Genomic DNA, 27,140 nt, shown 5'->3' with positions numbered 1-27,140 from the left:
AACCAATTGATATGTCTCTCTCAAGTTGATGTTTCTCTCTCTACTTTCTCTCTTTTTCTTTCTCTTCTCTCTCTTCCTCTCTTCTCTTCCCCCCACTCTCTCTGAAAATTAATGGAAAAATAACCTCAGGTGAGGATTAATTTTAAAAAGAAGAAATAATAAAGGAGTGTGAGGAAGGTAGAAGATGAATTGGTACTATAAATTAGACTTTTAGAAACAAGAAATAATTCATCTTCTAACATTTTATCTGTTTCAGAAATGTTTGGATGCATTCTTTTACTTCATCCCTTAAACCTGGTTTTCTGATATGATCACATGAATTCTCTCCCTTCTCAAGAACACTGAAAGTGGAGCTATTTTTATAATAAATGCAATGGCATGGAAGCCGAAACAATGAAAAAAATAACCTAGTTTGAGGTGGTATTCCAGTTTTGCACTGAAAATATCACTGAGCAATATGATTTCATTGAGTTAGTGCTTCTCTGTATTTTTAAAACTAAAAAAATAAATAAAAATAAATAAAATAAAAATTTGGGGGTAGTTAAAGGAAAAGTCTCATCTTTTCCCTCTCTTTTTTAATTGAGTTGCATTAAAATATAGTCCTTTCTGTCATATTGTTTCAGAAGCATGTGTGCTCATAAATACAGTGCTTCATGTTCCCCATGGATGTTGCAGGCTGAGGTGCTATAAAACCTGAAAGTTATCCTCTGGGCCACTTTTGCAGGGAGGGGCTCTAACCTTTGTAGCCGTGGACTGTTCATGGCCTGCATTTACAGCTTCTCCTTGGTGTTTCCAAGGCAATATTCAATGGCACGACCTTTTTCCAAATTATTTCATTCAGCTTTCCAGTGAACTCATAATCCCAGGCCAGGCACCTCTCGATTTTAGGCAGGATTGAATACCATGGAAATAATATATCCCTAAAATTGCTATTGTTGATACTTCTGCATAATCTCTTTTACCACCCGATTCATGTTCAGGTGTAGAACAAGTCTGACATTTGAAGCCTCAAAGTAGAAGTTGTTGACATGTAAATTTATTGTCTTCCTCAATAGAAACACTTCTTTTTATTGTGTATAGTGCATAGCATTAAGGTTGCATTGCTTTCAGGAAAAAAAAAAAAAAAGTGCTCTCCTGTTATGTCTCCCTTTTCCTCTGAAACCCCACAGATTAGTGGGATGTTGGTAACTGGCATTTTGAAAGAACAATGCCTGTAATTTGCAACAATTTGCTAACAGTTCTTGTGCTTTTCTGGCAAAGGGAGGATCACTTAAGAAAATAGTAAGGTTCCTTTACCTTTCATTTCTATTTACCTTGAGGAGAATGGAGTAACAGAAAACTTAATATAACTTTCAAGACTACTTTAGCACTTAGCAAATCCAGATCACCTTGTATTCTTTTTTCTTTCCTTATTGATTAAGGTATTACATATGTGTCCTTATCACCTTGTATTCTTAATGAAATTATATGTTATTACTCTGTGAGCTTTCCCAATTGCTACAAACATGAAGAAATGGATTCTCCATTTTAGAATACAGCACCATCACCACTAAGCAGGGGGCATATATCCCCCCTTGCCCTGTAGCAATGCTTTTTATTGGTATGAAAAGATGCTGATTAGCTTTTATTTATGCTCTGTATTTAGGGTATCCAATTGAGGAGCCAAACTCACAAATCTGGCACACTTGGCAGGTATTATAGTTCAAGGGATATAGAATCAGAATTGTGGCAGAATAGCACTGAACAATCTGAAACTCATCAAACAGTATCCTGGCGACTCAGTGAGATACAGGGCATGGAAACATGGCTGTTCCTATGTGACCTCCATTCCCTGGGGGTCTTCAAACTTGTCCATTGCCCAAGAAATCATCCTGGAAATCCCCCGACTTCCCATTGTGGAGTAGTGTGTACTGTTGTTGAAAGGAGCTAATTACGTATTTATTTTTACTTCAGAAAGTAGTCTGCATCATACTGAACATTCACAATGTTTTACTAGCAGCGACCATTAGTAGGGTTAGATAATCATTTCCAAGTGAGATAAAGAGGCTTCAGAGTGTATGAAAGACATTTCTAAGCAGTTTGAAGATTGGGAGCGCTCAGTCATCTTAAGCAGAATTGTAATGGCCAGTGACACTGAACATAGTCATTGCATGGCAAGACTACTTCCGTGTTCGCACTAAATGTCTTCTTCAGGAAATTGCTTTTCTGAATGTCCCCTGCACCTCCACCATCGATGTGGTTTATCTTTGCTGCAAACCTTCATATATAGGGGCATTTGTTCTGTGTGAGGCAGTATTGCAGCAGTTGGTGATACAAGATGAACAGAATACTTAAGATCCTCTCTCCATGGACTGTACATTTTTTTTTTTTACAGGGCTGAAATCTGAGGAATAAGGCAAAACCATCTGAAAGAACACATGCTATTGTGGATAGTAACAATTAAGTTGTGTCCATAATTCTATTACCGTATTTTTCGGACCATAAGACGCACTTTTTTCCCCCCAGAAGTGGGGGGAAAAAGTCCCTGTGTCTTATGGTCCAAATATAGCCTACACATATACTTTAAAAAAAAAGTTTTTTTACTTGCCCGGCTCTGTGTGGTCTCTGTGTGCTTGCCCGGCTCTAAAATGGTTCTAAATGCTGCTGTTTACTTTACAGGGTTGATTACATGTGTTTATGACTGTGATGTTGGGTTTTAATGCACATAAAATATTTTAGGACACTATTTGTTTCAGAATCTTTTTTTCTTCATTTTCTTCTCTAAAAACTGGTGCGTCTTATGGTCCGGAGCGTCTTATGGTCCGAAAAATACGGTAAATAATAAATTCATTGGGCTCAGAGAGTAATATTTAGGGTATTTATATGTCCTGCAGCATCTTAATTGAGCTTTGAGGAGGGGTTTGCCACGGGGAACACTTTTTAAATCAGATAGAGCCATCTCGATGGCAGTAGGAGAGAACTAGTGTAAGGTATTGTTCTGCATAGCCTGTTTCCCCGAAAATAAGACAGTGTCTTATATTAATTTTTGCTCCCAAAGATGCGCTAGGTCTTATTTTCAGGGGATGTCTTATTTTTCCATGAAGAAGAATATGGTACACATTTATTGTTAAATGAAAATAAAGGAAATTTATTACCTGTATATGGTATGGTAGTACAGTAGTTGTCAACACAATCCAGACAAACTGTGAATCCTATAGCATCATAATTTACTCATTTATTCAATGACAATCATGTCATCATCTTCTGGAACATCATCATAACAATCCAATTCCTGAATTTCTTGGTGAATTTCTTGTGACTCCATTTCTTTCAGAATCAGTGGACCAAATCTCTCATGTTTAGCCTAGGGGGGGCCTTATTTTCGGGGGATGCCTTATATTTCACTCAGAAGGAAACCTGTAAATAGGTCTTATTTTCCGAGGATGTCTTATTTTTGGGGAAACACGGTAGTTCTTTGAATGCTGTTAGTTCAAAATGCTAGTTATCTTAAAATTCAAAATGCTAGTTATCTTAAAGGATTTGGTAGCATTTGTTTTCACACAGTTGTGCTAGTACCTGAATAGGAAAGTAGGCAGCCAGCTGAGTGATGCTTATACAATAGAAGCTGTTTATTCAGTTAGTCATTATGTTCTAGAAAACATGTGTGACTCATATGCTATCCTCTGAGCACAGGCAGGCTGGTTCAAAGTCTCTTCTGTAGGTCAAGGTTAAAGGATTCACAATATTTTCACATTGCATTTTGGCATGTAGAATACACTGTTAATTATCTTCACTGTTTCCTATGAACTCTTCCTTCATGACTTAAATGAGGAGAAGAAAATACTTTCTATTTTTATATTGGTATAAAACCAGAGAATATAAAAGCTGAGAGGGACTATGGAGAGAGAAATTATTGTTATCATCTAGAGCAAAAAAAAAAAAAAAAAATACCTGCCGAGACCGGTTTGGCTCAATGGATAGAGCGTCGGCTTGGGGACTGAAGGGTCCCGGGTTCGATTCCTGTCAAGGGCATGTACCTTGGTTGCGGGCATATCCCCAGTAGGGGGTGTGCAAGAGACAGCTGATTGATTACTCTCTCTCATCCATGTTTCTAACTCTCTATATCTCTCCCTTCTTCTCTATACAAAATCAATAAAATATATATATATTTTTAAAAATACCTGAATTCGTAGGTCTGGAATTTAACAAGCTGTATGATCTCAGACAAATGACTTAACCTTCTTGGGATTCAGTTTTCTTATCTGTAAAAGGGGGACCATAACATGAGTGGTCATGGATTTAAATGTATTAATGTATATAGAAGGATATGAAAAGAGTTTGGCACATATGAAAGTTATAAAAAGTGTCTTATGCCTACCTAGTTCAAAGGTCAGACTCCTCATGAACTAAATTTGTTACCCAAATAAGTTGACTGGCAAAATATTTAAATTTTTCTTTTTTTTTTTTAGAATTGCCTACATCTTGAAATGGAGTTATTTCACAAAACAGTTGGATTTTTTGCTTCTTTTGAAAAACTAAGAAGAGGTCTTGAGGCACTGGGTTTACATACTCTCATGGCAGCTATTAGCAGTGTTTGAGCTGTGGCCATCCCTTTTTTTAAATTAATTAATTAATTAATTTATTTATTTATTTTCATCCCTTTTATATTGAGCTCATCCTCTCCAATTGAATACAGTCCACACCATTTTCTATGCCTCCATGACATTGAGGGACCACCTATTAATAAGAACAGATATGAGCTTGCTCCCTTTCTCTTTCCAGAGCAGAAGAGTTCTACACAGATTCATGTTGGATAGGACAAATAAGGGTCAGAATCAAGAAGAAGATAAGTTCAAAGAGCAGTTATAGTTGTAGCCAATTGTACACTCTCAATAAAATGCAAATCTGTAGAAGTTACAGTCCATGTAATATTAAGTTATTGAAATATGCTTATATTATAGCCTGCATTTTAAATATATCTATTGAAATGTCTTGTCCATTTTATTCCCAGTCACTTCCTGAAAACATTCATTCTGATGAGTGCAAGCAATGTTTATTTATTTTTTTATCAAGTACCAGATGTGTGTTTTCATTAATAGAGCACAAATATTTGAAGACATGATCCTTTCCTTAGACATTTATTGTCTGATAATTGAGAAAGCACCACAAAGAACTGTCAATGTGTAGGCTAAAATATTCTGAACATTTTTTGTTTCCTTTAACTCAAGGTGCAGTTTATGTCACCCAAAATCCAGTTCCAATGTGGGGCTGTGAAATGAATTTTAGTTAATAAATATAAATATTTTAATACTGCACAAGTTTTCATTTGAGCCATGTTTTTTATTATTTTTTTTCTATTGATCCTCACCTGAGGATATTGGTTCCATTGATTTTTAGAGAGAGAGAAAAACGTCAGTGTGAGAGAGACATATGGATTGGTTGCTGCCCAAACCAGGGATCAAATGTGCAACCCATGGATATGCCCTTCCTTGACTGGGAATTGAATCCAGATTCTTCTATCCTCAGGTTGATGCTGTAACCACTGAGAACAGGCTATTGTTGTGTGTGTGTGTGTGTGTGTGTGTGTGTGTGTGTTAATTTGTGTATTTGAATCATGCTTTTTGGAAAGTGACTTTTATCATGTGTGATCTCTACATATATAACAACAAGCAAACCACAAGTTAAGGCATCTTTCCCCCCTCTTTTTCTAGCTTTGCTAATGAAGAGAATTTGTTTTGAAGTGGAATATGCCTTGTTTCCAAGTCCTGTTAAATGTTTAAAGACTTGCTGGCAGTTGGAGTTTCCATAATGTAATCTAAGCAATCATTTCCTGGGAAGGTTCCCCACTTGCTGAGTCATTCCTTCAGCATACCAGTTTCAAAAACAAAGTCAGGCTCTGCAAAGCAGAATGCACTGTGTTGGGAAGTAGGTGTCCATGCATGTAGTTTTCACTTGGGCATTCATTTCAGATGAACCCCTGTTAGCATAAGGATGTTGCAGCTCCTTCACAAAACCACAGCCTTTTAACCAAATTTTAATCTCTCTGATATTTACTCTGTTTAATCTCTAATTCTACCTTTAAATTTCAGCTTTCATCACTTTTCTGTTCTCCTATTCTCTCTCTCCCTTAATAAGATTCCTCTTGCACTGAGAATGCAAAAGACATGGTCATATTTTTTATCATCTGTAATTTGCTAAATCAAATCATTTACATACAGCCATCCCAATACCATATGTTATGATAATGCCAGTTCTCACAAAATTTCCTCGCATACCTGTAATTTGATCCAAACTCCTCAACTCAGGAAAAGAACAATTTATAGGACCCATGACTAATGTAAAAATTAAAAATTTTGGAAGCATATCCTCCTGTATGCTTACTGTAATTATGGAGAAGGGCATTTTAAGTTTATTCTGCGAGTTCTGAGCCACTTTTGTTCTGAACATAATAATGAAGTAGTGTAAAATAAAACGTAGTGGTTTCCTTTCCAAAGCATTTTAACTTTCTTATAAAAAAAACAACAACAAACAAACAAAAACAATCATCCTGTAGATATCCCAGGTTCACACAGTGCGAAAGCAGAACAACAAGTAACAGTGAAAATCAATTTAATTAACTTATTAAACCTAATAAAACCTTTACTAGTGTTGATGAGAAATGAATAATTTTCTTATTACCAGAGTATACTTTAAAAAAATGTCTTACTTAAAATTCTAAAGTACTGTAAACATTATAATTAAGTATACAAATCAGGAAACAAGTAAAATGAAGTGAATGAAGAAATAACACAATGCTGTTATTTCACTTTATATACTTTTTTTTTTTTAAACTCTGGACACTGGCTTTGCTGTTAGCTCTGCTGGATCCCCAACTGCACCTTTTCCAGGACTTGTTTCAGGAAAATGGGACTTTGGAAACTGAGGAATATATTTTCACACAAACAAAGCTTCCTACCACATCTCATCTTCATGTGGGGGCCTCCAGTAATTCTTATTCCAGTGGCATCCCAAGAACCCCACTCCCACTAGCAATGGAGAAAATCCTTAGAAATGTTTAGTTTGTGTTCTCATCATTGAAAATATTTGAAGAGATAATTGCTGATGACAGCAATGGTGGGTCTTAAACATTTATATAAATAACTAGAGGCCTAGTGCATGAAATTCATACATGGAGGGGGGTGTCCCTCAACCCAGCCTGCACCCTCTCCAATCTGGGACCTCTTGGGGGATGTCCTACTGCCAGTTTAGGCCCAATGCCCTTCCCTGCCGGTCTGATTGCCCCCCAATTGTCCTCCCCTGCTGTGACCTGCCTCCTCCACCTGGACTGGCCTCTGTGCCATGCTGAGCTATGACACCCCCAGGCCTCACTGTGTGGAGCAGCCATCTTGTGATGACATCATGTGAGGGTATCATGTAAGGGCATGATGCCACCTAGGTTTTTATTATATAGGATGTTAAATACATATCACAGAGCAATGGCCTGATTTCATAGGCTTTTGTTTTTGTTTTACCATTTGTTATATATCAATGATGGCCCTGGCCCTGTTTTACATTTTGATTGAAGAATGGATAAATATCTCAGAAGCATTTACAAAGTCATCAGATAGTGGCACAGTGTTCTTTTTTGTGTTTACTTCTTAGATTTGCCACATAATAGGAAAAGCACATGTAAACGAATGCGTGCTCACTCCCAAAACATAGCATGTAATTCTGCAAACAAAATTTCAGAAGGCTTTGTCACTCTTCCTTTCCCCAAAGAGTTTATCTAATAAATTAAACTTGATCTCCTTCCAGCAATAAATTAGTTCCCACATGAGAAGTCACCGTCCAGCACACTGTCTCAATATTTGAAAATTCTACTTTATCATATGTAACTATAGGCCATATTGAAAATGACTAATTATGTTTGGGACTTTAAAAAATTTTAATGATAGTATTGCTGGTCATGTTGCTACGTAATTGTAATTTTAAGATGTCATGAATGACAGGAGGCACTCTTTATTAATGCTAGTAAAATCATAAATTGCAATTACATCTTAAAATGCTAGTAAAGTCTTAATTTCTGACTAAATTATGCAGTTTAGGTTCTTCTGTGCCAGGGACACATGTGGCCATGGGCATCTCATTATTGCCTGAATGTGTGCAGTACAGAGTCTGGGCACAAAGGAACAGCCAGTTTATTTTCCCTAACCTCACTTCTTATAGTTGATGGCCGTGTTTATATGAATGTTACTATGTTGGATGAGAAGAAAACTGTCTGTTTAAACAGATTGCCTCTTACTCCTCTAAGTGAATTTGCCCCAAGGTATAATAAATAGTCTTATGTTGAACTGGCTCTGCTAACAGCCTAGAATTAGGTATCTTAAATTAAGGAAAATAACTGAATGGTCAAGTTTTCATATGGTTTTCCAAATCTGAAAACATTTTAAGTCTGCTAAGAAAGTGTGACATCAGGTCAGCTTTTATTCTGAGTGCTGAAACTTTCCAACTATGGAAAAACATCACTTTTCATTTTAGTCTGTGCCTAAAACTGGCCTGTTGGCTGCAGTTCCTCAAGAAGGACACATGAAACAGGGACCTAACCCCATGGACTCAATTATTTTTCAATCCCTAAGATATTTCCTCAGTATGTTCATGATTCTGGTTTGGCAGGCCTTGGCCCATCTTTATAAGCCCCCCAGACGTCTCTGTAGGAGCTGAGCCTTTCCAGAGTGATTATATTTTATAGTTTTCTTTCATGGAATTATAATTCTAACTATAACTGTAGACATAATAATCTTAACTAGAACCTTAAATCAAAAATGTTTTGTTGCAGCTAGTGAATTTGCAAATCAAAATTTCCACATTTGGTAATAAGTGGTATTAACCTTTTGGTGCAGACAGAGATAGAAATGGATGGAAATTACATGTAAAATATGATTTTTTTTTCATCTTGTCAGAATCACTCCAAATAGAAATTAACTGAATAAGATGATAATACAAGTAATTTTGGCTTTACTATTTACTAGCATTTGACACAAAAAATATTATTTAAACTTTATGAGTTGTGATGCCTCAACTATAAATAATAAGGCCTGCCTGATCTTATAAGACACCTAATACAATAATTACTCAGATTAGAAGCTTAATGAGTGAGATAATTGTAATTATAACAAGTATTTAAAAGTACTTTAATTTTTCTTTTATTTTGATGATTTCAAAATACATTTATACTGCTGATTCCAAAGTATGTTTCCATGATGTCAAGAGATACCATGAAATTGTCCAAAAAATTGAAAACAGTTAATTTTAATTTTTAAAACATATGCCTTGGGTTGATTAAGCCCAAAACAAGAGACAAGAGTGTACAGAGATATAATTGTAACCAGAACACCAATATTTGTGTGTCATGGATAGTCCACCAGTTTCTGTGTTTTCCAATTATATATAAAAAAGTATGAATTATAATACATCCTTTATTTTCATATGGTTGAGATCATTTTAAATCATACCTTTCCCTTTGAGTGAATCTAAAGAAATTGTAGGTGTTTTTCAGATGGAGTACTATATAAGGTAGACCTGGTGGATTTACTTTTCATTTTCTGTCTTCTTGAACTGCTTATATTTTCTAACCATGTGCATGGAATACTATAGAAAATGTCAATGAAGTAATTTGCACAGTGGGGTTAAGGGCCATTTTTTTCTTCAACTCTATTTTCCTGTCTGAAAGTTATTACATAACTTTTAGAAGCCAAAATTTTGTGTAAGGTCTAGAAATCAGGTTCAGATATTCTGATTTCCACTTCCCTTCATTTCAAACTATAAAAACAAGGTAATTCAAATAAGAAATACAGGGATGATGATAAATACATTCATGGACAGGAACAGTTTTGCCTTATATAGCTCACATTCTTAAGGATCAAGCCACTACATACAATAGTAAAACATAAGGTGTTTAAAATGCATGAGGATACCAATCAAGTACTCTCCTACATTTTAATGTTCTTTATTGCTTTTCAAAACTATAGCAAAAGTCACCATCAGAATCATTTATTGGTCGAGAGAAGAGGTCCAATTCTCAGTCGTACATCGGACGCCCCATTCAGCTCGACAAGATTTTGATGTCCAAAGTGAAAGTGCCGCACACATTCGTCATCCACTCGTACACGCGGCCCACCGTGTGCCAGTACTGCAAGAAGCTGCTCAAGGGGCTCTTCCGGCAGGGCCTGCAGTGCAAAGGTAGGGGGGCTCCTGCCGCCAGCATCTTCCCCAGTCAGAGGAGACCCTTAGCTCTCCTCCAGCTGAAATTACTTTCCTTTGTTTTACAACTCACGTGCTGATGAATTCTTGGTTTTTGTTTCCTTTTGAAATCATTGTGATTAGATTGCAGATTCAACTGTCATAAACGCTGTGCACCAAAAGTACCCAACAACTGCCTGGGCGAAGTGAGCATCAATGGAGGTGGGTATAAACCAGCAATCTATCTCAGAGGCTATCAGCTAGCGGGATTCTTATTTTTATTTTTTTACTGTGTTTTTGTTGTTGTTGTGGTTGTTTGTTTCTTCCATTCAGATACTTGTGACTCAGCTAAAAAGAAATTATGGCCTCAGTTTGTCCTACTATATGTACTGTAGAAAATCACCCATTCCAGCACATAAGGTTTTGATAAAAACCAAAGAGATTATCTCTGTTTTTACACAGGGAACAGCCAGTGTTGAAAATTTGGATTCCAGAATTTCTTCTCCAGTTGTCCTTTTTAATACACCTCTCTCCCAGTTTGTTTGGAAATGGAGAGAGTGTTGGAATGCTGGAACACCTACAACTCATAACTGTGTCTCTTTCCCTCTTCATCATTCCAAGCACTGAGACCAAAGGGTAGTTTTCATCCCTGTTGGTCAAGGGAGGGAAGATACAGAGACTATCCCATCAGGAAATAATCTCCCTCTTCTTCCTCCGTCCAGCTACTTTCATTACACATGTGCCATTAACCTGAAACTTCAATAATAAAAGGAACTGTAATTCAGCCAATTAAAAATACATATCATTTTCTACATTTTGGTAATATTCCTTTGGGAAAACTCTAGCTACGTAAATTAATTTTGAAAGATTCTTTGAGAAAAATGCCATGTCTTAAAGGAACAGCTCCCATTTCATTTCCACATAGTATTCCTCATGAATTCTTAGCAAAGTAGTTGACTCTCTATCTACCACAAGCTAACTTTTTCCATAGATAGTGGACTGCTTTCTACCTTTATTCTCGTATCAGTTTTTTGATTGCTCTGGAACGAAAAATGGTGATGCAAGACCAAAGAGACCAGTTGATTTATTTATTTATTTGTTTGTTTGTTTGTTTGTTTGTTTATTGTGCTAAAACACTGAAGAACAAGTGGCTATCTTTCTCTATAACTTTCTTCTCTAGAAGAAATACCTAACTACTAGAAGAAGGGAATGCTCTCCAGGCAAACATTCCCAGATTAGTTTGTGCATTGGAGATTTGTGCATGAATTAACTGCCAAAGTGGAAAGCTTGGCCATTTCCCCACTTCCTGTGACATGTGGTATGGATTTTGTTCCGACCCAGAAAATGTTAAAGTACTCTTGATAACTACAACTAATGGGGGGAAGTGCCATTTTTGATATTGTTAATTTCTTTGAAATTGCATCTTCCCAGAAAGTCAGAAAAATCTGGTAGAATTTCAATTTTCCAAGCTTGGCAGGCTAGAGTCTCTGATCAGTTTATTTTCTAATTTTAAAGTAAGTCAGTAAATGGTTATAATTTATTTCATTGCTGTCAACTTGGTAATTCAATATCTTGGGTATTTAAAAAATGCTTCTTATGTGACTGTTTTCATATATTGGAATCCATGACTTAGAAAGAATCAATGACCCTGAGAAGTTTTGCATGTGAAAGTTTCCCTCATCTGTCCAAATATCCTTTTTGTCCCACCAGGGCTGGGATATTGAAATGCTATCCATTCATTTCTCCTTCACTTCTGCCTGGTATCATTGCTTCCAAGCACTTTGCTTCTATCTCACCCTTGCCTTTCTTTAAAGCTCTCTGTGACTTTTCATGTTTTTTAGGCATAATAAATAAGTATCTGCTTGCCAATTACCTATTCGTCCTCTCATAAGTTCAGATACTTATGAACAAAAATTTTAAAAACAGGAAAGATAGATTCTTCAAATAACTACTTTTTTTAGGGTTTCTGGCCGATTCATTTTAGAATTGCCTTTCTCTTAAGCTCTGGCTCCAGGATCGCAGGCTTATCTTCACAGATATCAACAATTATGTTTTAGATTTGCTCAGCCCTGGGGCAGAGTCTGACGTGGTCATGGAAGAAGGGAGTGATGACAATGACAGTGAGAGGAACAGTGGGCTCATGGACGATATGGAAGAAGCAATGGTCCAGGATGCTGCGATGGTGATGGCAGAGTGCCAGAACGACAGTGGGGAAATGCAGGACCAAGATCCAGACCAGGAGGACTCCAACAGAACCATCAGGTGAGGGCCATACTCACAGCCTTGGTCAAACAGTGGACCTGCAGCTGATATTTTCATCTACTACAAAAGGAAGTTCTAGTGTGTGCATAATTTGTTCACGAATGAGCTGTGTTTGTAGAGCATAGAGAGCCTTTGGAGTGAGGAGATCAGGATCCCTTGGAGAAGTGTAGTTTGCATCCTTTTCTAGCATGGCCTCAGTCTTTGACCCACTTTTTCTTTCTTCTTTTTTCTTTTTTTGCGTGTGAGGGGTTCTCATATTTGCCATCTACAAACTTACTACTAAATTATTAATGTTTATGCAAAGCTTATTGTGTAGAAGCACAAAGATTGGGGATGAATCTCAGCCGATATCATTTATTTTATAGCTGGTCCCTATCACAAATATCACATATGTCTACACTTTCAGAAGTATATGAAATTTCATAGTTGTGATCTAGCCATCTATACTTTTTAAATTACTCTCTGATCTCCATTTTTTTTTCTTTTTTCTTTTTTCTTTTTTTTTTCCCTTTTTTTTTACATCTGGGGTTAGCACACGCTGGGCAAATCAGGATGCTGCCTGTTTTGTAATAATTGTATCAGAACATGGTCATGCCCATTCATAATGTCTGTGGGCACATGTGTTCTACAATTGGCAGAGCTTAGTATTCTGCAAAGGCTAAAATATTAGTTACCTGGCCCTTTACAGAAAATTTGCCAATCTCTAATTTACAAGTGTGTTCAAACTTTTGTGTCCACTTATAAATGCCATATTAATTGCCAAATTGAAATTGTTCATCAGAGTAAAACAATCAAATAATGACATTTTTTCCATTTAATGAATTAAAGTATATTTCTAAAATATTGGATAATATTAGTCTTATGGCCCACTTTTGAAGGTATACATTTCTTTAGCATCAAAGGGGGCCACATGCATTGATGCATGTGGGAATGAGAAGGGAAGAGGACACAGAAAGGAAAAAGAAAGAGTTAAAGGATTAATATAATTTCATGGAGAATGGTTATTTAAAAAACAGTTTAAACAGCTTTTAATTTTTATGAAACTTTTCAGAGACTCAAATTTATGTGAAATGATGTTATCTATAAATGATCAATATTTTGCCTGTAATATATATATATAAAAGCCTAAGTGACCAAACCACTGAATGACCAAATGGCTGGTCGATTGGCTGCTATGACACACACTGACCACAAAGGGGCAGATGCTCAATGCAGGAGCTGGCCCCTGGTGCTCAGTGCACTCCCACATCCAAGCTCCTGTGGCTGGCAAACCTCCCGCAGTCCCTCCCTCCATGAGACAACCCCAGTTGGCCTTGATCACCAGCCAGGCCAAGGGACCCCACCTGTGCACAAAGTAATTCACCAAGCCTCTAGTATGTAATAAGTAAGCAAATGAGTTGTCATGAATACTGTGGCCTCAAGACCCTAAGACAGGCCCTAACCAATTTGGCTCAGTAAATAGAGTGTCAGCCTGTGGACTCAAGGGTCCCATGTTCGATTCCGGTCAGGGGCATGTACCTTGGTTGCGGGCACATCCCCATTGGAGGGTGTGTAGGAGGTAGCTGATCAATGTTTCTTTCTCATCAATGTTTCTAACTCTCCCTCTCCCTTCCTCTCGGTAAAAACTCAGTTATATATATATATATATATATATATATATATATATATATATATATATATATATTTTTTTTTTTTTTAAGACCCTAAGACAGTAATCTACCTGGTATTTATCCAAAACTGAACACCATAGAGGTTAGCCTGGAGATGAAGGCACTTATTATCCTGCCTTGGGGTTTTTTGAGTGTACATGTGACATGCCTATCACTCTTCAGAGAAATCCAGAAGCTGAGCCATGGTTCTCTGACAGTACCTGTCACTAAAAATGGGGGTGTGACATTTTTCTTACTTTCACTTTGAAATAGCTGAAATAGTTTTATGCAGGAAAAGATTTCTTTCAAAAAGTACTTATCTCCTGAAATATTTTGACTTTCCAAGTCCATCGACAAGCAACAACATCCCTCTCATGCGAGTCGTGCAGTCTGTCAAGCACACGAAGCGGAAAGGCAGCACCGTGATGAAGGAGGGCTGGCTGGTCCACTACACCAGCAAGGACGCACTGGTGAGGGGCCCGGGGCGTTTCTCTCAGGGGTTGCTCACTTTTACCCGAACACCCGGGAAGGCGTGGGGTGTTCCAAGTTGCCAGGAGCACTCTCCCTGCAGGCCTGGCCTGGATCGGGTGCGACACTTCAGCAGTCTCTGGGTGTCAGAGGTAGCTGAGCAAGCAACTAAGCTAGCAAAAAGTGTAGACAGCAGCCTCAGGGAAACCAATTAGCTTCTTTCCTCAGGATGATCTTCAGACAACTTGAATGCCCACCTGCCATTTTAGAGCAGACGTGAAAACCACACTCTATGCTTTAAGAATGCTCGTCTGTTTTTTAGGGAGAAAAAAAACAACAATGCAACTATTATATTCTTGTTAAATTCTTAAGTGTTCACTTAAAAACTGTCTTCGGGAATACAGTAATCCTATACTTTATTAGATAAAAATCAACAACACATTTAAATCTTAATATAAGCTGCTCACTACTGTAGATTCTCCTGATAGTTGTAAATGAGGTTGTACATGTGGGTAAGAGATAAAAATTGAATCCATGTTTTAAAGTTAAATTTAAATTTAATGATAAGCTTTTTTTTTCTCAGTTACCAGTAGTGTTTTCCTCATTACTTTCTAATCTGTAATATTCCCATTATTTCATTAGATAAACACCTATAACCCATTTATTTATAGTCTCAACCTTCTATGCTGGAGAAAGATTTGCATGACTTAATGTAGGACTCAACTGAACATGATATAGCTTTTCCTACACATGGTGTCAAGTATTTAAAGTAGGGGTGTCGAACTCAATCAGAGAGGGGGCCAAAATCTAAAATCCAGCCTAAATCGCGGGCCGAATGGTTTACTGAACAGTCATAAACTGTCATTGTGATGGAAACGCAGCGGAGTGTAGTGATGACAGCGCGGTGCGGGCCACATTGCAAGGCCTGGCGGGACGGATTTGGCCCGCGGGCCTTGTGTTTGACACTTGTGATTTAAAGCATATTTTATATCTTTGATTGGTCTAACATTGGTTTTAGAAAAGACCAAGAATAATGCTGGGGCTTTTGGGTCTAAAAAGGTGAAATTACACATACACATACACACATCACCACCCCTAAAATGGACTTAATAACGAAATCACTGAAGTTTAGAGATCTGTAGAGCGCTTGAGAGAAGGTAAACTGATTTGATACAGTTCCCTTACTTTGATGCCATGGAGTCAAAGTAGTCTTCAGTTCTGTTGTGACATTCAGAATTCTTCAGTCTCTAATTGAAGCCAGAGTACCTGGCTGGATCAACATGGCATTCCTTATGTTCTAAAATAATGAGAATGTATGAACTTTGTATCTCCTGTTAAGCCTTTCTATTTTGTTATAGACTAAAAATCCACCTTTAGCTAGTCAAGCAGTCAAATAAATTTCAAAAGCATATTTTCTATTTACTATTATGCATGTACTAAATGCCATGCCCAATTCTATTCTGATTGAGAATAATACATCACCTCCTTTATTGCTTATCACTCTGATGTAGACATGCAAACTTACCACACAATGGCTAAATAGACACTTTGCAGAGAATGAAATTGGCTGTGAGTCTTTCATGCACTTTCCACCATCCAATTTTGTCCCCACTGGGAAATGGGTTTTATTTTATCCATAGTAAATACTTTGAAGGTTTTTAAAAGATCCTGAATCTAACTTCTCTTTCAGCGGAAACGGCACTATTGGAGATTGGATAGCAAATGTATAACCCTCTTTCAAAATGATACTGGAAGCAGGTACTACAAGGTAAGTAAGGGTGGCTCTCTCCTTGATTGGGGTCTCACACTCTCTGTATGTAGACTATCATAAATGCAAAATACATCCAACAAGCATGGTTGTTTTTGTGCTTGCTCGAAGAGATACTTTTTCTTCTCTGTAACTTACAATTTTGGAGGAGTCAGGTTGTGACCCCACAATAGCCTTTGGTGAATTTGACATTTCCCAAGGGAATCCTTCTGGCCCCATGGACTGATGGTGGGGGAGAAGAAGCTCATGGATTATTTCGCAGAGATGTGTGATTTGAACAGAAAAGTCAAGGTCACAGCAAATTAGCTAAAAGTAATTTCTGAAATCCACTACCTCCAACTTTTTTTTGCTTTTGCTTCTTCATTTTTTTTTTTCCTTCTACAGCCTTGAGCATCACAGGGAGTAGTTAAGAAATCAAACCTTGACTGATTTCTTCTTACATTGTCAATATTCATAAAGAGCACTTTGCAAAAGTTTGGCAGCAATTTTCGTTCTCTCTACATGAAATAATACAGATGTGGAATAATGTATCACCCATTAAAACAAGGTTCCAAAGGAAATTCAGAATGAAAACAGTTTATACTTGCTCCTGCAAAATGAATGCCGGCTCAGGCATAGTTGAAGTGATTCTCCGTGGCCACTTTACACAGCTCTAATGGAAAAAGGATATCTCATTAAATTTTCAATAAAAAATGTGTTTTAACAATTATGATGTCTTAGTCACTCCATACCTCCTGGAAGACAATGTGGTGATTATTATTTTTTAATATTAAGATGGTCTTAAAAGCAACTGCTTTTAAAACCAATCACTGTGGTTTTTCTCACTAAAACTATTCACTTGGCTGTATTACTATATTAACATGTATCCAGTCAAATTATAGGAATCACTTCCAGTACCTTAAAGAATAGTTAAAAATTAGAAACAGCCATTCATAACACAATGCATTTTAAAAGTGTTGTCATTCTACCTCACTGTCACAAAAATTGTCATTTATATTCTGTTTTAGATTTTGAGGCAGGATCAAAATCATTATTCTTATTGATACTTATTCTTGCCACATGAACATAATGAGAAAGGCACTTGAATTTTTCTGGGGAAAATGAGATAATTATATTTTCTCTAGCAAAGATTTTTTTTTTTAATTTTGCTTTGTAATATTCAGTATATTATGAAACCATTTTACGTAAATGATGGCCATTTGTAATGTCATTTCTTACATGTTCCTGGCATGTATCTTATTTGAAAATTTGCATACTTTTGGTAAACTATATCAGCATACTCTTTCTTCCACAGGAAATTCCGTTATCAGAAATTTTATCTCTGGAACCAGCAAAACCTTCAGCTTTAATTCCTAATGGGGCCAACCCTCACTGCTTTGAGATCACTACAGCAAATGTAGTGTATTACGTGGGAGAAAATGTGGTCAACCCTTCCAGCCCATCACCCAGTGGCAGTGTCCTCACCAGTGGCGTTGGTGCCGATGTGGCCAGGATGTGGGAGGTGGCGATCCAGCATGCCCTCATGCCCGTCATTCCCAAGGGCTCGTCCGTAGGTTCCGGAACCAACTCTCACAGTGAGTCTGCTAGCTTCCTGTCTGTAGAGCAGGTGAAGAGGGCCTTCTGGAGATGGTTTCGTTTACTTGGTAACCTAATATACTAAGATATTACATTCATTAAATTATCCTATTTTTATTTTATATTAAATTTGAACAAATTCATGTAGACCCAAATATTAGGCAATAGCAGAGACCTAGAAGTATCCTTGAACCTGACCTGGAATGCCAGGCTTGCTATTTGCAAATCTGAGTTAACAGAAAACCACCTAGCAGGCTAGGCTACCATGTGTGTACATGGTGTGCAGAATACTTGAAAACCCTTGATAATTTTATCCTAGGAAGAAATCTGTGTCATTAGTAGAATGAGGTAGACTTTTATTAAAATGGGACCATAATAAAATATTGAGGTTGGATTTTTTTTTAAATATTGAGGATATCTATATAAAAATGTAGTTTTAAATCTTATAATTACTATCAATAATGAAGTCTATAGGGGAGAAGCTCAGGTTTTCACATCATAGTTTATTTTATGATTTATCTCTCTTTCATTGATCTCTCCAACTAATATATATATATATATTAGTAGAATGTGCATGCCTATTTTGGTGCTAAGCACTTTACATAAGGTCTCTAATTTAATGCCTTAAATTATCATTGTCGGCAAACTGCGGCTCACGAGCCACATGCAGCTCTGTGGCCCCTTGAATGTGGCTCTTGCACAAAATACCACAGCCTGGGAGAGTCTATTTTGAAGAAGTGTCGTTAGAAGAAGTTTAAGTTTAAAAAATTTGGCTCTCAAAAGAAATTTCAATCATTGTACTGTTGATATTTGGCTCTGTTGACTAATGAGTTTGCCCACCACTACCTTAAAACAACCTGAATGGGTGGATGTTAATGACTTGGCTATTTGACTGGTGAGGAAATAGGGCTCTAGAGAGATTAAGTTAAGCTTGTACCAGAGCCACAAAGTGGCAAGCCAGTGCTTGAACTCGAATCTGTATGACTCCACATTCTAAACTGAGAAAATGCTATTTTTCAAAGCTGTACTGAGTAAATCTACACTAGTAAAAGGAAAGAAATATCCTAATAGACATGTTTATAGAAAAATCTAATTGCTCTGATTTAAAAATACTCCTGCAGCTTGATTAGTAAGCATGTGTTTACTTGTTATGCTGTTATCTCTCTTACTTCTTTTGTATATTTTTAACATGTATTTCCAGGAGATATTTCTCTGAGTATTTCGGTATCAAATTGCCAGATTCAAGAAAATGTGGTGAGTATATATTTAGTAATATAAAATGTGGTGATATGATTTTTTAAATTAGAAAATAAAGATATCATGAAATACTCTTCATTATTTATCTAACATTTTAAATTTTTAGTATTTTTTTTAAATTAAATAGTGTCTATTTGGGTACTTTTCTTCCATAAGATTTTAGAAACATTACATTAGATGTATTATTTTGGTGACTTTTTTGTAATTTATTCTGTAGTATTAAGAGCTAAATACCTATTATTCATCTCAGGTAAGCAATTATAATACAGTTTCCAATTTTTCACACATTTTTATATCTTGGTACTAGAATTTTAATGAGTGATATTACACAATATGAAATAAGATAAAATAAAAATTTTTAGTTGCATGAATAGCTTAAACATGCCCTTATTCTCATGTCTTGATTGCTGTCATATGATAAGGAGTTGCAAATGCTGTTACAGTCCCTTGTACATATTAAGGAAACCTCAAAAACCTGCATGATTTAGATTTTATGTATCTATATCTAGCATCTTTGTCACCCAGGGCACATAACTCCATCCTTGCAGCTGAGTTTTTGAATATTACAGGTCAAACATATTATGAAAGAATTTGCACTCTGTCATGTTTGTTTTATTTGTAATACTTTGTCTGTATGGCAAGTAACCCACAATAATAATATCTTTCTCACCTGTCTTGTGACTAAGATATTTTACTGTTTTGCCTGCTATACTTACCTATGAATAAAAGCAAAGTTTGCAGAGTTACACTGATGTGAGTTTAATAAATTCCATGAACCTCTATAACAGCTTACAATATTTGCTAAATTGATATAAAGTAAACTGAAAATGAAAGATTAGAGAGAATTAGGAAAACTTCAGAGTGAAGGTTAGATGAATTTTTGTGCCATTGATCACAGATAGCTTTCTAAAGATCTGCAGGTTCCTTTTGCTCTTGCTTAGCCAGAGAAGACAGACATATAGATAAACTTATAAGCCTTTTGCGAATTCTAGAAAGCTGTGGGGTTGTTCCACCCTGTTTGGCCAGGACTGGCCACTGAAAAGTCCTGGTGGGCCATCGAGCCATCAGAGGAAGATGTTGTAGCTTGGACTCAGAATGCTGGAGCAGTACTAATCTACAAACCTGAACTCACCCCATAGACACTGTGAAGGGATCATAGGATGTTGACAGCTTTTCTAGAGGGAAGGGCATAAGAAAATAGGAAAGTATAGGATCTCAGGATGGTAGAATTCAACGTAAAAGGACTTATTTTTGAAAAAGCAAAGAGAATGCAAGAAATAGGAATACATCCTATGTAAAGTGGCAAACTATTGTGTTTTGCTTTCATCAATGTGGTCATCAAGTCACAGACTGTACAACACAGATTAACACATAATGCTGTAGCTAGTATTCTGTCAAAGAGAAATAGTGTAGACATTGAGACCTTATTACCTCCAGAGGCGGTAAACATGGAAGATTTTAGTTACCACACAGATGAGGATTTCCAAGGGCTGTCATCCATCTGTGGTGGCTGCCACGCTCTTGCAGTGAATCAGCCACCTCCTCTCAGTGTAGATTCATTGGGATGTGGTGGTTGATAAAGAAGCAGCGTCACCTTTCAAGCTACAAAGCGTGGAGTGGTTGGAACCAGGACTCACACAGACCTATGATTATTTAACTCATTCCTCTATATAGCCATCTCAATATGCAAATCCTTTTTATGAATATTGATAGTAAATGACATTGTATAGTCTTAAGTCTTATCTCTCTCATTAGAGACACACTTCATTGGACATTACTCTGCTGCTTAAGAGCAGAATAGTTTTCAGAACATTACAATCTTACATTAATTGAAGAATGTATTTTGGATATTATGGTCATATTGTAGATTTCATCTCGCATTTGTAATTTGTTTGAAATATTTAATATTTATGATACAATTAATAACATTTTATAATTTATTAAGACTCATGTTTTGTTTCACTTCATGTTTTCTTTTCATTGGACTCGTACCTACAGGATATCAGCACAGTCTATCAGATTTTTCCTGACGAAGTACTGGGCTCAGGGCAGTTTGGAATTGTTTATGGAGGTAGGTTAGTTCACTAAGTATTTTTATTAATTTAAAATTTTAGCTATTTGTGTTTATAAGTTATATCTCTAAAAAATATGAAAGATAAGTCCTGTGTGTATATATGTTTGTAAGTGTCTCTGTTTTACCTTTTTGAAGACATTTTTCTTTAAATAATTACTATTTGGAAAATTGGAATATTTATGTTTTGAAAGAAGTTTTTCACTCCTAAAAAACATATTTTGCTTAAATATGAACAAACTATATGCAATACTGGTTAAATATTGGCTTATTTAGACAAAATATTGAGAAACCAGGAAGTTGTAATTCATAAAAAAATTACTTCCATTTCTTTTACAATATTTCCTCAGAACTCCATGGAAAACCAATCATGTAACTAGACACAAAAAAGCTTTTAATTCTAATATCTTTAACACTGAATGTATTTCATTAAGGTTTGCATTTTTTAAATTTTTGAAATGAAATACTGAATTTTTATCTTTTTTCTTATTGTTAATCTTATTTGGTGAACTTATTATTTTGACCACTGCTGTTTTAGATTCTAGCCAGTTCTATTATATTTGTCAAGTCTTTACAAAACATTTGATGTTAATGTGTTACCTGCCCTATAAAACAACATCATAACTTTCAGTTCCTTAAATTAGTAACAAATTATCTTTTTTTGTGAGGTGCAGGTGCTCTGAAATAATTACATTTTGCTCAGTATTACTTATAATTGTAATATTGTGCTTTTTACTTGAAAATTAATCAAGTTCTACTCTGTTTTACAAAGAAATTGTGATTCTTCTAAAATGCTCAACTTATTTTTTATGGCAAACCTATTAGTGAGTTAGCAACCATTGTGCTTGTTGTTAATGCATAACAGTGTAACAGGGGAGACTAATCACACCACTCACAGAGTATTGCTCTGCAGTGTAATAGTCACATGCAAACAAAACAAAACATGGTTGTATAGAGCACGGTAAATACCCATAACTGCATGTACTGCGGGATGAGGCAGGTGTGGGAAATGAGGCTGAGAGACCAGCAAGGTGCCAGATAATTGGTAACATCCAACATTGAAAGAGTAGACTTACTAGGGGGATCCCAGATTATGAAGGGGTGCAGGCCAGACTGTGGGACCAGTGCACTATCAGGCTAGTGAGGGACCTCGGGAGGCCTTCATGAGGAAGACTGAAAAAGTTAAGATAGGACACATAGAGCGTGAAGTGGGTGAGAACAGTCTTAGAAGAGAATTCAAGTGCTATAGTGACAGAGGTGTAGAGACAAAAGATGCTGTGACCTTGAAGAGAGAGATTGCAGGAAAATGGCTAAATTGGAACAGAGGTTGCCGTGAGTCCCAATAGTAAGGAATGGTGGTAAGGAAGTAGAGAACATGAGAACAACCAGTCTTTAAAGGAAGCTGACTGGGATGAATTAGAAAGAATAGCAAGAGCGAGGAAAAGGGGAAAAGAACATTAGATTTACAACAGGTAAGTTGTATGTGACCAAAAATTTTGACTAATTAGATCCATTTTCAGATTTTAATTTTTAGATTCAATTAACACTACTCTATACCTGTTACATTATAGCTAAGCCTTTAAGAGTGCCCTGTAGATGTCTCAAAGTTGGTGTTTTTGTTTTGTTTTGTTTTGTTTTGTTTTGTTTTGTTTTGTGAGGATTAAGTGGGATATAATGTATAGAAATGGCTTATCATGTTCTAATGATGGCGACAATGATGATAACTAACATTTAAAAAAATATTTTTATTGATTTTAGAGAGGAAGGGAGAGGGATAGAGAGATAGGAACATCAATGATGACAGAGAATTATTGATCAGCTGTCTCCTGCCAGCCCCCTACTGCGGGGGAGCGAGCCCGCAACCCAGGCATGTGTCCCTGGCTGGAATCAAACCTGGAACCCTTTAGACCACAGCCTGATGCTCTATCCACTGAGCCAAACCAGCCAAGGCGATAACTAACTTTTTTTTTTTTTTTTAGTGTGCATAGTTATCTGGACACTTTGTGTACTTTACATATCTTATTTCATCTAATTCTCATAACAACTTTATCATGAAAGATGAGGAACCTAAAACTCAGAAAGCTTAAGTGATTTGCTTAAGATCCCAAAGTTAATGAGTGACAGAGCCAAGATGTTTATTCTTTCCATTATAATACACATTAGTTTAACAGGAATTTAAAATTATACTTTCTTAAGGAGAGCATAGTGCTGGTGGTATGAGTACTTTCTATATTAAGTAGCTCAATATCCCGTTTCTAAAATACATTTTTATGAGAAATATCAGGCTGTTGATACATATAGCTTTAATGTTCCAATTCTTTTGTGTTTTAAATAGTTGCTAATTTTATAGTACATATATGATTTAGAATAATGGAGCAATAAATGAAATCTTAGTGGGTATAAGTCAATTGCAGAAGACTGCCTGCAATAGATGTTGTAGGTCTGATTTTCTATGCCTAGGCCTTCAGTTAGCTTCCCTGAGCCTGTCACCCAGGCTGCTGCCTCTGTAGTGAGGTAGAAAAATGTTAATTAACAGCAGAAATGTTAATTAATTTCATGAAACATTTTTATAGTTTCTATGTGTTCCTATAAATTCTGGAGTTCTTAAATAGATGGTATTTAATAACGTTATGCTAATATTTTCTTTTTTATTTTAAAGGAAAACATCGTAAAACAGGAAGAGATGTAGCTATTAAAATCATTGACAAATTAAGATTTCCAACAAAACAAGAAAGCCAGCTTCGTAATGAGGTTGCAATTCTACAGGTACTTATTTGTTTTTTTATTTGGAAGCTATAAAATACACCCTCAACTTCTGCAAAACAGAAAAGTTATCCATACATGTGTGGGATAGGTATTTAGAAACACTTTAAAATTATTGGAAAGGCAGATTAAACATCAAACCACTTGCCTAGGTAGTAACTTTCCTGAGTCTAGGAAGCAGTTGTTCCTTTTTATGTACTGAATTTATATGTTTTAATATGTTATTAATACTCACTAAATGAGTAATGCTTTAGCGTTTGCTCACAGTGGACATTCTAAGACCATTTTTTTTTTTTTTACATTATAAATAACCTTGCCTTTGTAAACATTTCTCCTTTGTGCTGCCATTATTATATGAATTGAGTGTGTAACTCTCAGAATATCAGGTACATGAGTAAAACATGTCTGAGAACCACATCAATTTGATGTTATTAATATCTTGCCTCTTACTGTAAACATTTCATTTAATATTCAGCATGTTGCTTAACTCTTCTCATGAATAGCAGTCCCTTTTTAAAGCCAGAATGTATTAATAAAAGGTATATATGTGATATATATAACTGTTTAATTACTAAAACATTTTCTATAGACCAGTGGAAATTGAGCAACTGTTGCTAGATGTAGTTAAATTAGCTATTCAGTCTAGAAAATTTAGATCATTGATAAATTTCCATTATTATATAACTTCCATAATTCTCCACTTGCCATACATGCTGATCATAATTTCTAATTCATCATTTTATTAAATAATTTTCATTTGAACATTGCTAACAAAATGAAATATTTAATTATTCATTGTTTGTTTCATTTAACGGCCATTTATTGAGTTTCATACAGTTAAATGTTGAAAAAGATAATGATTTCTGCTCTAAAGGAATTAACGTATTCAGAAAACTAAAAATAATAACAGACTTTCGTGGGATTCAGGATTTGTAAAGATGGTGTTTAGTACTTTTGGACAACAAATGTAACACAGAGGACTGCTGCATTGTTCTCCATTTTCATGGGGAAGAAAAAGCCAATTCACAGATTCGTAGGTCAGTGCTCGCTAATCAGTTATCACAAAAATAATTTTTTTATTCTTAACTGGGCAATATTGAACTACAGATGACATTTGAAAACTTAGTACGTGACGTCTTCCCAAACCTGCCCCTTGCTCCCCAGGCCCCACTCCCACAGGGGTCCTGAAGGCAGATTCCTCTGCCACATGCCCACCTCCAGAGCTGGCGTATGTACAGATACCTCTCCTTCCTTACAGGATATGAGAGGACTTTCATGGTTCACATAGTTATGTCCTGTATTTCATTACAATTGCAGAAGACTGCCTGCAATAGATGTTGCAGGTCTGATTTTCTATGCCTAGGCCTTTAGTTGGCTTCCCTGAGCCTGTCACTCGAGGCTGCTGTCTCTGTAGTGAAGTAGAAAATAAAATATACCTGAGCATACACTGCTTCCCATCTCTACTTTGAAAAAAAGTAGGTGCAATCACAATGCAGATGCAATAAGCAGACATTTGGCACACTTTTTATTATAATAACGTGGTTTTCTAAAGAGTTAGGTTAGATTAAAAGTCAAATTGTGCCCCTTGAGCATAGGAAGAGGTCCAACAGCTCTCATATTATGGCTTGAAATCTCAAAAATCCTCATCACTTATCACAACCCCACTGTACCCAGCCATTCCTTGCTTCATTCACCCAACTCATACTCACTGAATGCGTACCATGAGCTAAGCTCGGCTCTGCGTCCAGTGGGTATCATGGGGACAAAGACACCCAGGTCCTAGGTGTCATGGGCCCTAACTTTAGTTAAGCTGCTACTTATTTATATGTTGGATGTTCAATCGTGTAAGTGTCTTCTTAAGACTTCACTTAATTACATGCAGATACCAGGTTCAGGAGTTTATACTTTATCGTAAAGTGGACAATCGTTTCAAAATATGTTAATCAAAAATAGGGAATTCCTCATGTCCCTTAGCAGAAATAAGTGGGGTGGAAAAAAGTATTTGAACTTGTTCCATAGTCAGGTATATCAGCCTCTTAGGAAAGCTTGTAATTCCCTATTCCAGAGACAGTAAAGTTCAAGCTCACCTCCCATGAGTTGGCTCACATATCACCAGCTGTGTAAGCATCACTCTCACATTTTATTTAAAACTACAGTCCACTCAGACAGCCTCCCAACCCCTACCCCTGTTCCATCTTGCTCTGATTTGTGTTTTCTTTTTTTTTCCCCCCCCTATAACACTAAGTAGAGTGTACCCATCAGGAGTGCAAATATTGCTGTTTTATTTACTAACTAGAGGCCCGGTGCACAAGACTCGTGTATTGTGGGGCGAGGGGTTGCTCAGCCCAGCCTGCACCCTCTCGCAGTCCGGACCCCGTGGGGGATATCCGCCTGCCCTCAAACATCCCTCTCACAGCCCAGGGCTCTTGAAGTCTGGGACCCCTCACTCCTTACTGCCTGCCTGCAATGGAGGTGGGAGAGGCTCCCCCCACCACCACTGCGCTCACCAACTGTGAGCCAGGATTCTGGCTGAGTGATGCTCCCCTGTGGGAGCTCACTGAGGATCAGGGGGCAGCTCCTGCATTGAGCATCTGCCCCCTAGTGGTCAGTGTGCACCATAGCAGCCGGCCGTTCTGCCGTTCTGTCAATTTGCATACCGTGTTTCCCCGAAAATAAGACCTACTTACAGGTTTCCTTCTGAGTGAAATATAAGGCATCCCCCCATAAACAAAGCCCCCCTAGGCTAAACATGAGAGATTTGGAGACACAAGATTCTGAAAGAAATGGAGTCACAAGAAATTCACCAAGAAATTCAGGAATTGGATTGTTATGATGATGTTCCAGAAGATGATGACATGATTGTCTTTGAATAAATGAGTAAATTCTTGATACTGTAGGATTCATAGTTTGTCTGATTTGTGTTGACAACTACCGTACTACTGTACCGTATACAGGTAATAAATTTCCTTTACTTTCATTTAACAATAAATGTGTACTGTATTCTTCTTCATGGAAAAATAAGACATCCCCTGAAAATAAGACTTAGCGCATCTTAGGGAGCAAAAATTAATATAAGACACTGTCTTATTTTCGGGGAAACGGTATTATGTTTTTATTATATAGGATATAT

The 27,140-nt window shown here is 36.6% G+C and overlaps 1 protein-coding gene across 2 annotated transcripts in view; it reads left to right on the top strand.

Annotated features, from left to right (window-relative positions):
- The window catches only part of PRKD1 (protein kinase D1), a 278,574-nt gene that overhangs the window by 211,750 nt on the left and 39,684 nt on the right, over nucleotides 1-27,140 (top strand). For both annotated transcript variants that reach the window (XM_036450797.2, XM_036450803.2), the window contains 9 exons: nucleotides 9,987-10,197; nucleotides 10,342-10,419; nucleotides 12,255-12,459; nucleotides 14,455-14,578; nucleotides 16,267-16,344; nucleotides 17,639-17,918; nucleotides 19,121-19,173; nucleotides 21,175-21,247; nucleotides 23,907-24,013. In XM_036450797.2, coding sequence (XP_036306690.1) covers nucleotides 9,987-10,197; nucleotides 10,342-10,419; nucleotides 12,255-12,459; nucleotides 14,455-14,578; nucleotides 16,267-16,344; nucleotides 17,639-17,918; nucleotides 19,121-19,173; nucleotides 21,175-21,247; nucleotides 23,907-24,013 — 1,209 coding nt within the window. The remainder of the gene's footprint in view (nucleotides 1-9,986; nucleotides 10,198-10,341; nucleotides 10,420-12,254; nucleotides 12,460-14,454; nucleotides 14,579-16,266; nucleotides 16,345-17,638; nucleotides 17,919-19,120; nucleotides 19,174-21,174; nucleotides 21,248-23,906; nucleotides 24,014-27,140) is intronic.

The sequence above is a fragment of the Pipistrellus kuhlii genome, unplaced genomic scaffold (genome assembly GCF_014108245.1).
Source record: "Pipistrellus kuhlii isolate mPipKuh1 unplaced genomic scaffold, mPipKuh1.p scaffold_m20_p_1, whole genome shotgun sequence".
Taxonomy (NCBI): domain Eukaryota; kingdom Metazoa; phylum Chordata; class Mammalia; order Chiroptera; family Vespertilionidae; genus Pipistrellus; species Pipistrellus kuhlii.
The sequence above is the reverse complement of the archived record's forward strand: the minus strand, read 5'-3'. Positions and strand labels throughout refer to the sequence as shown.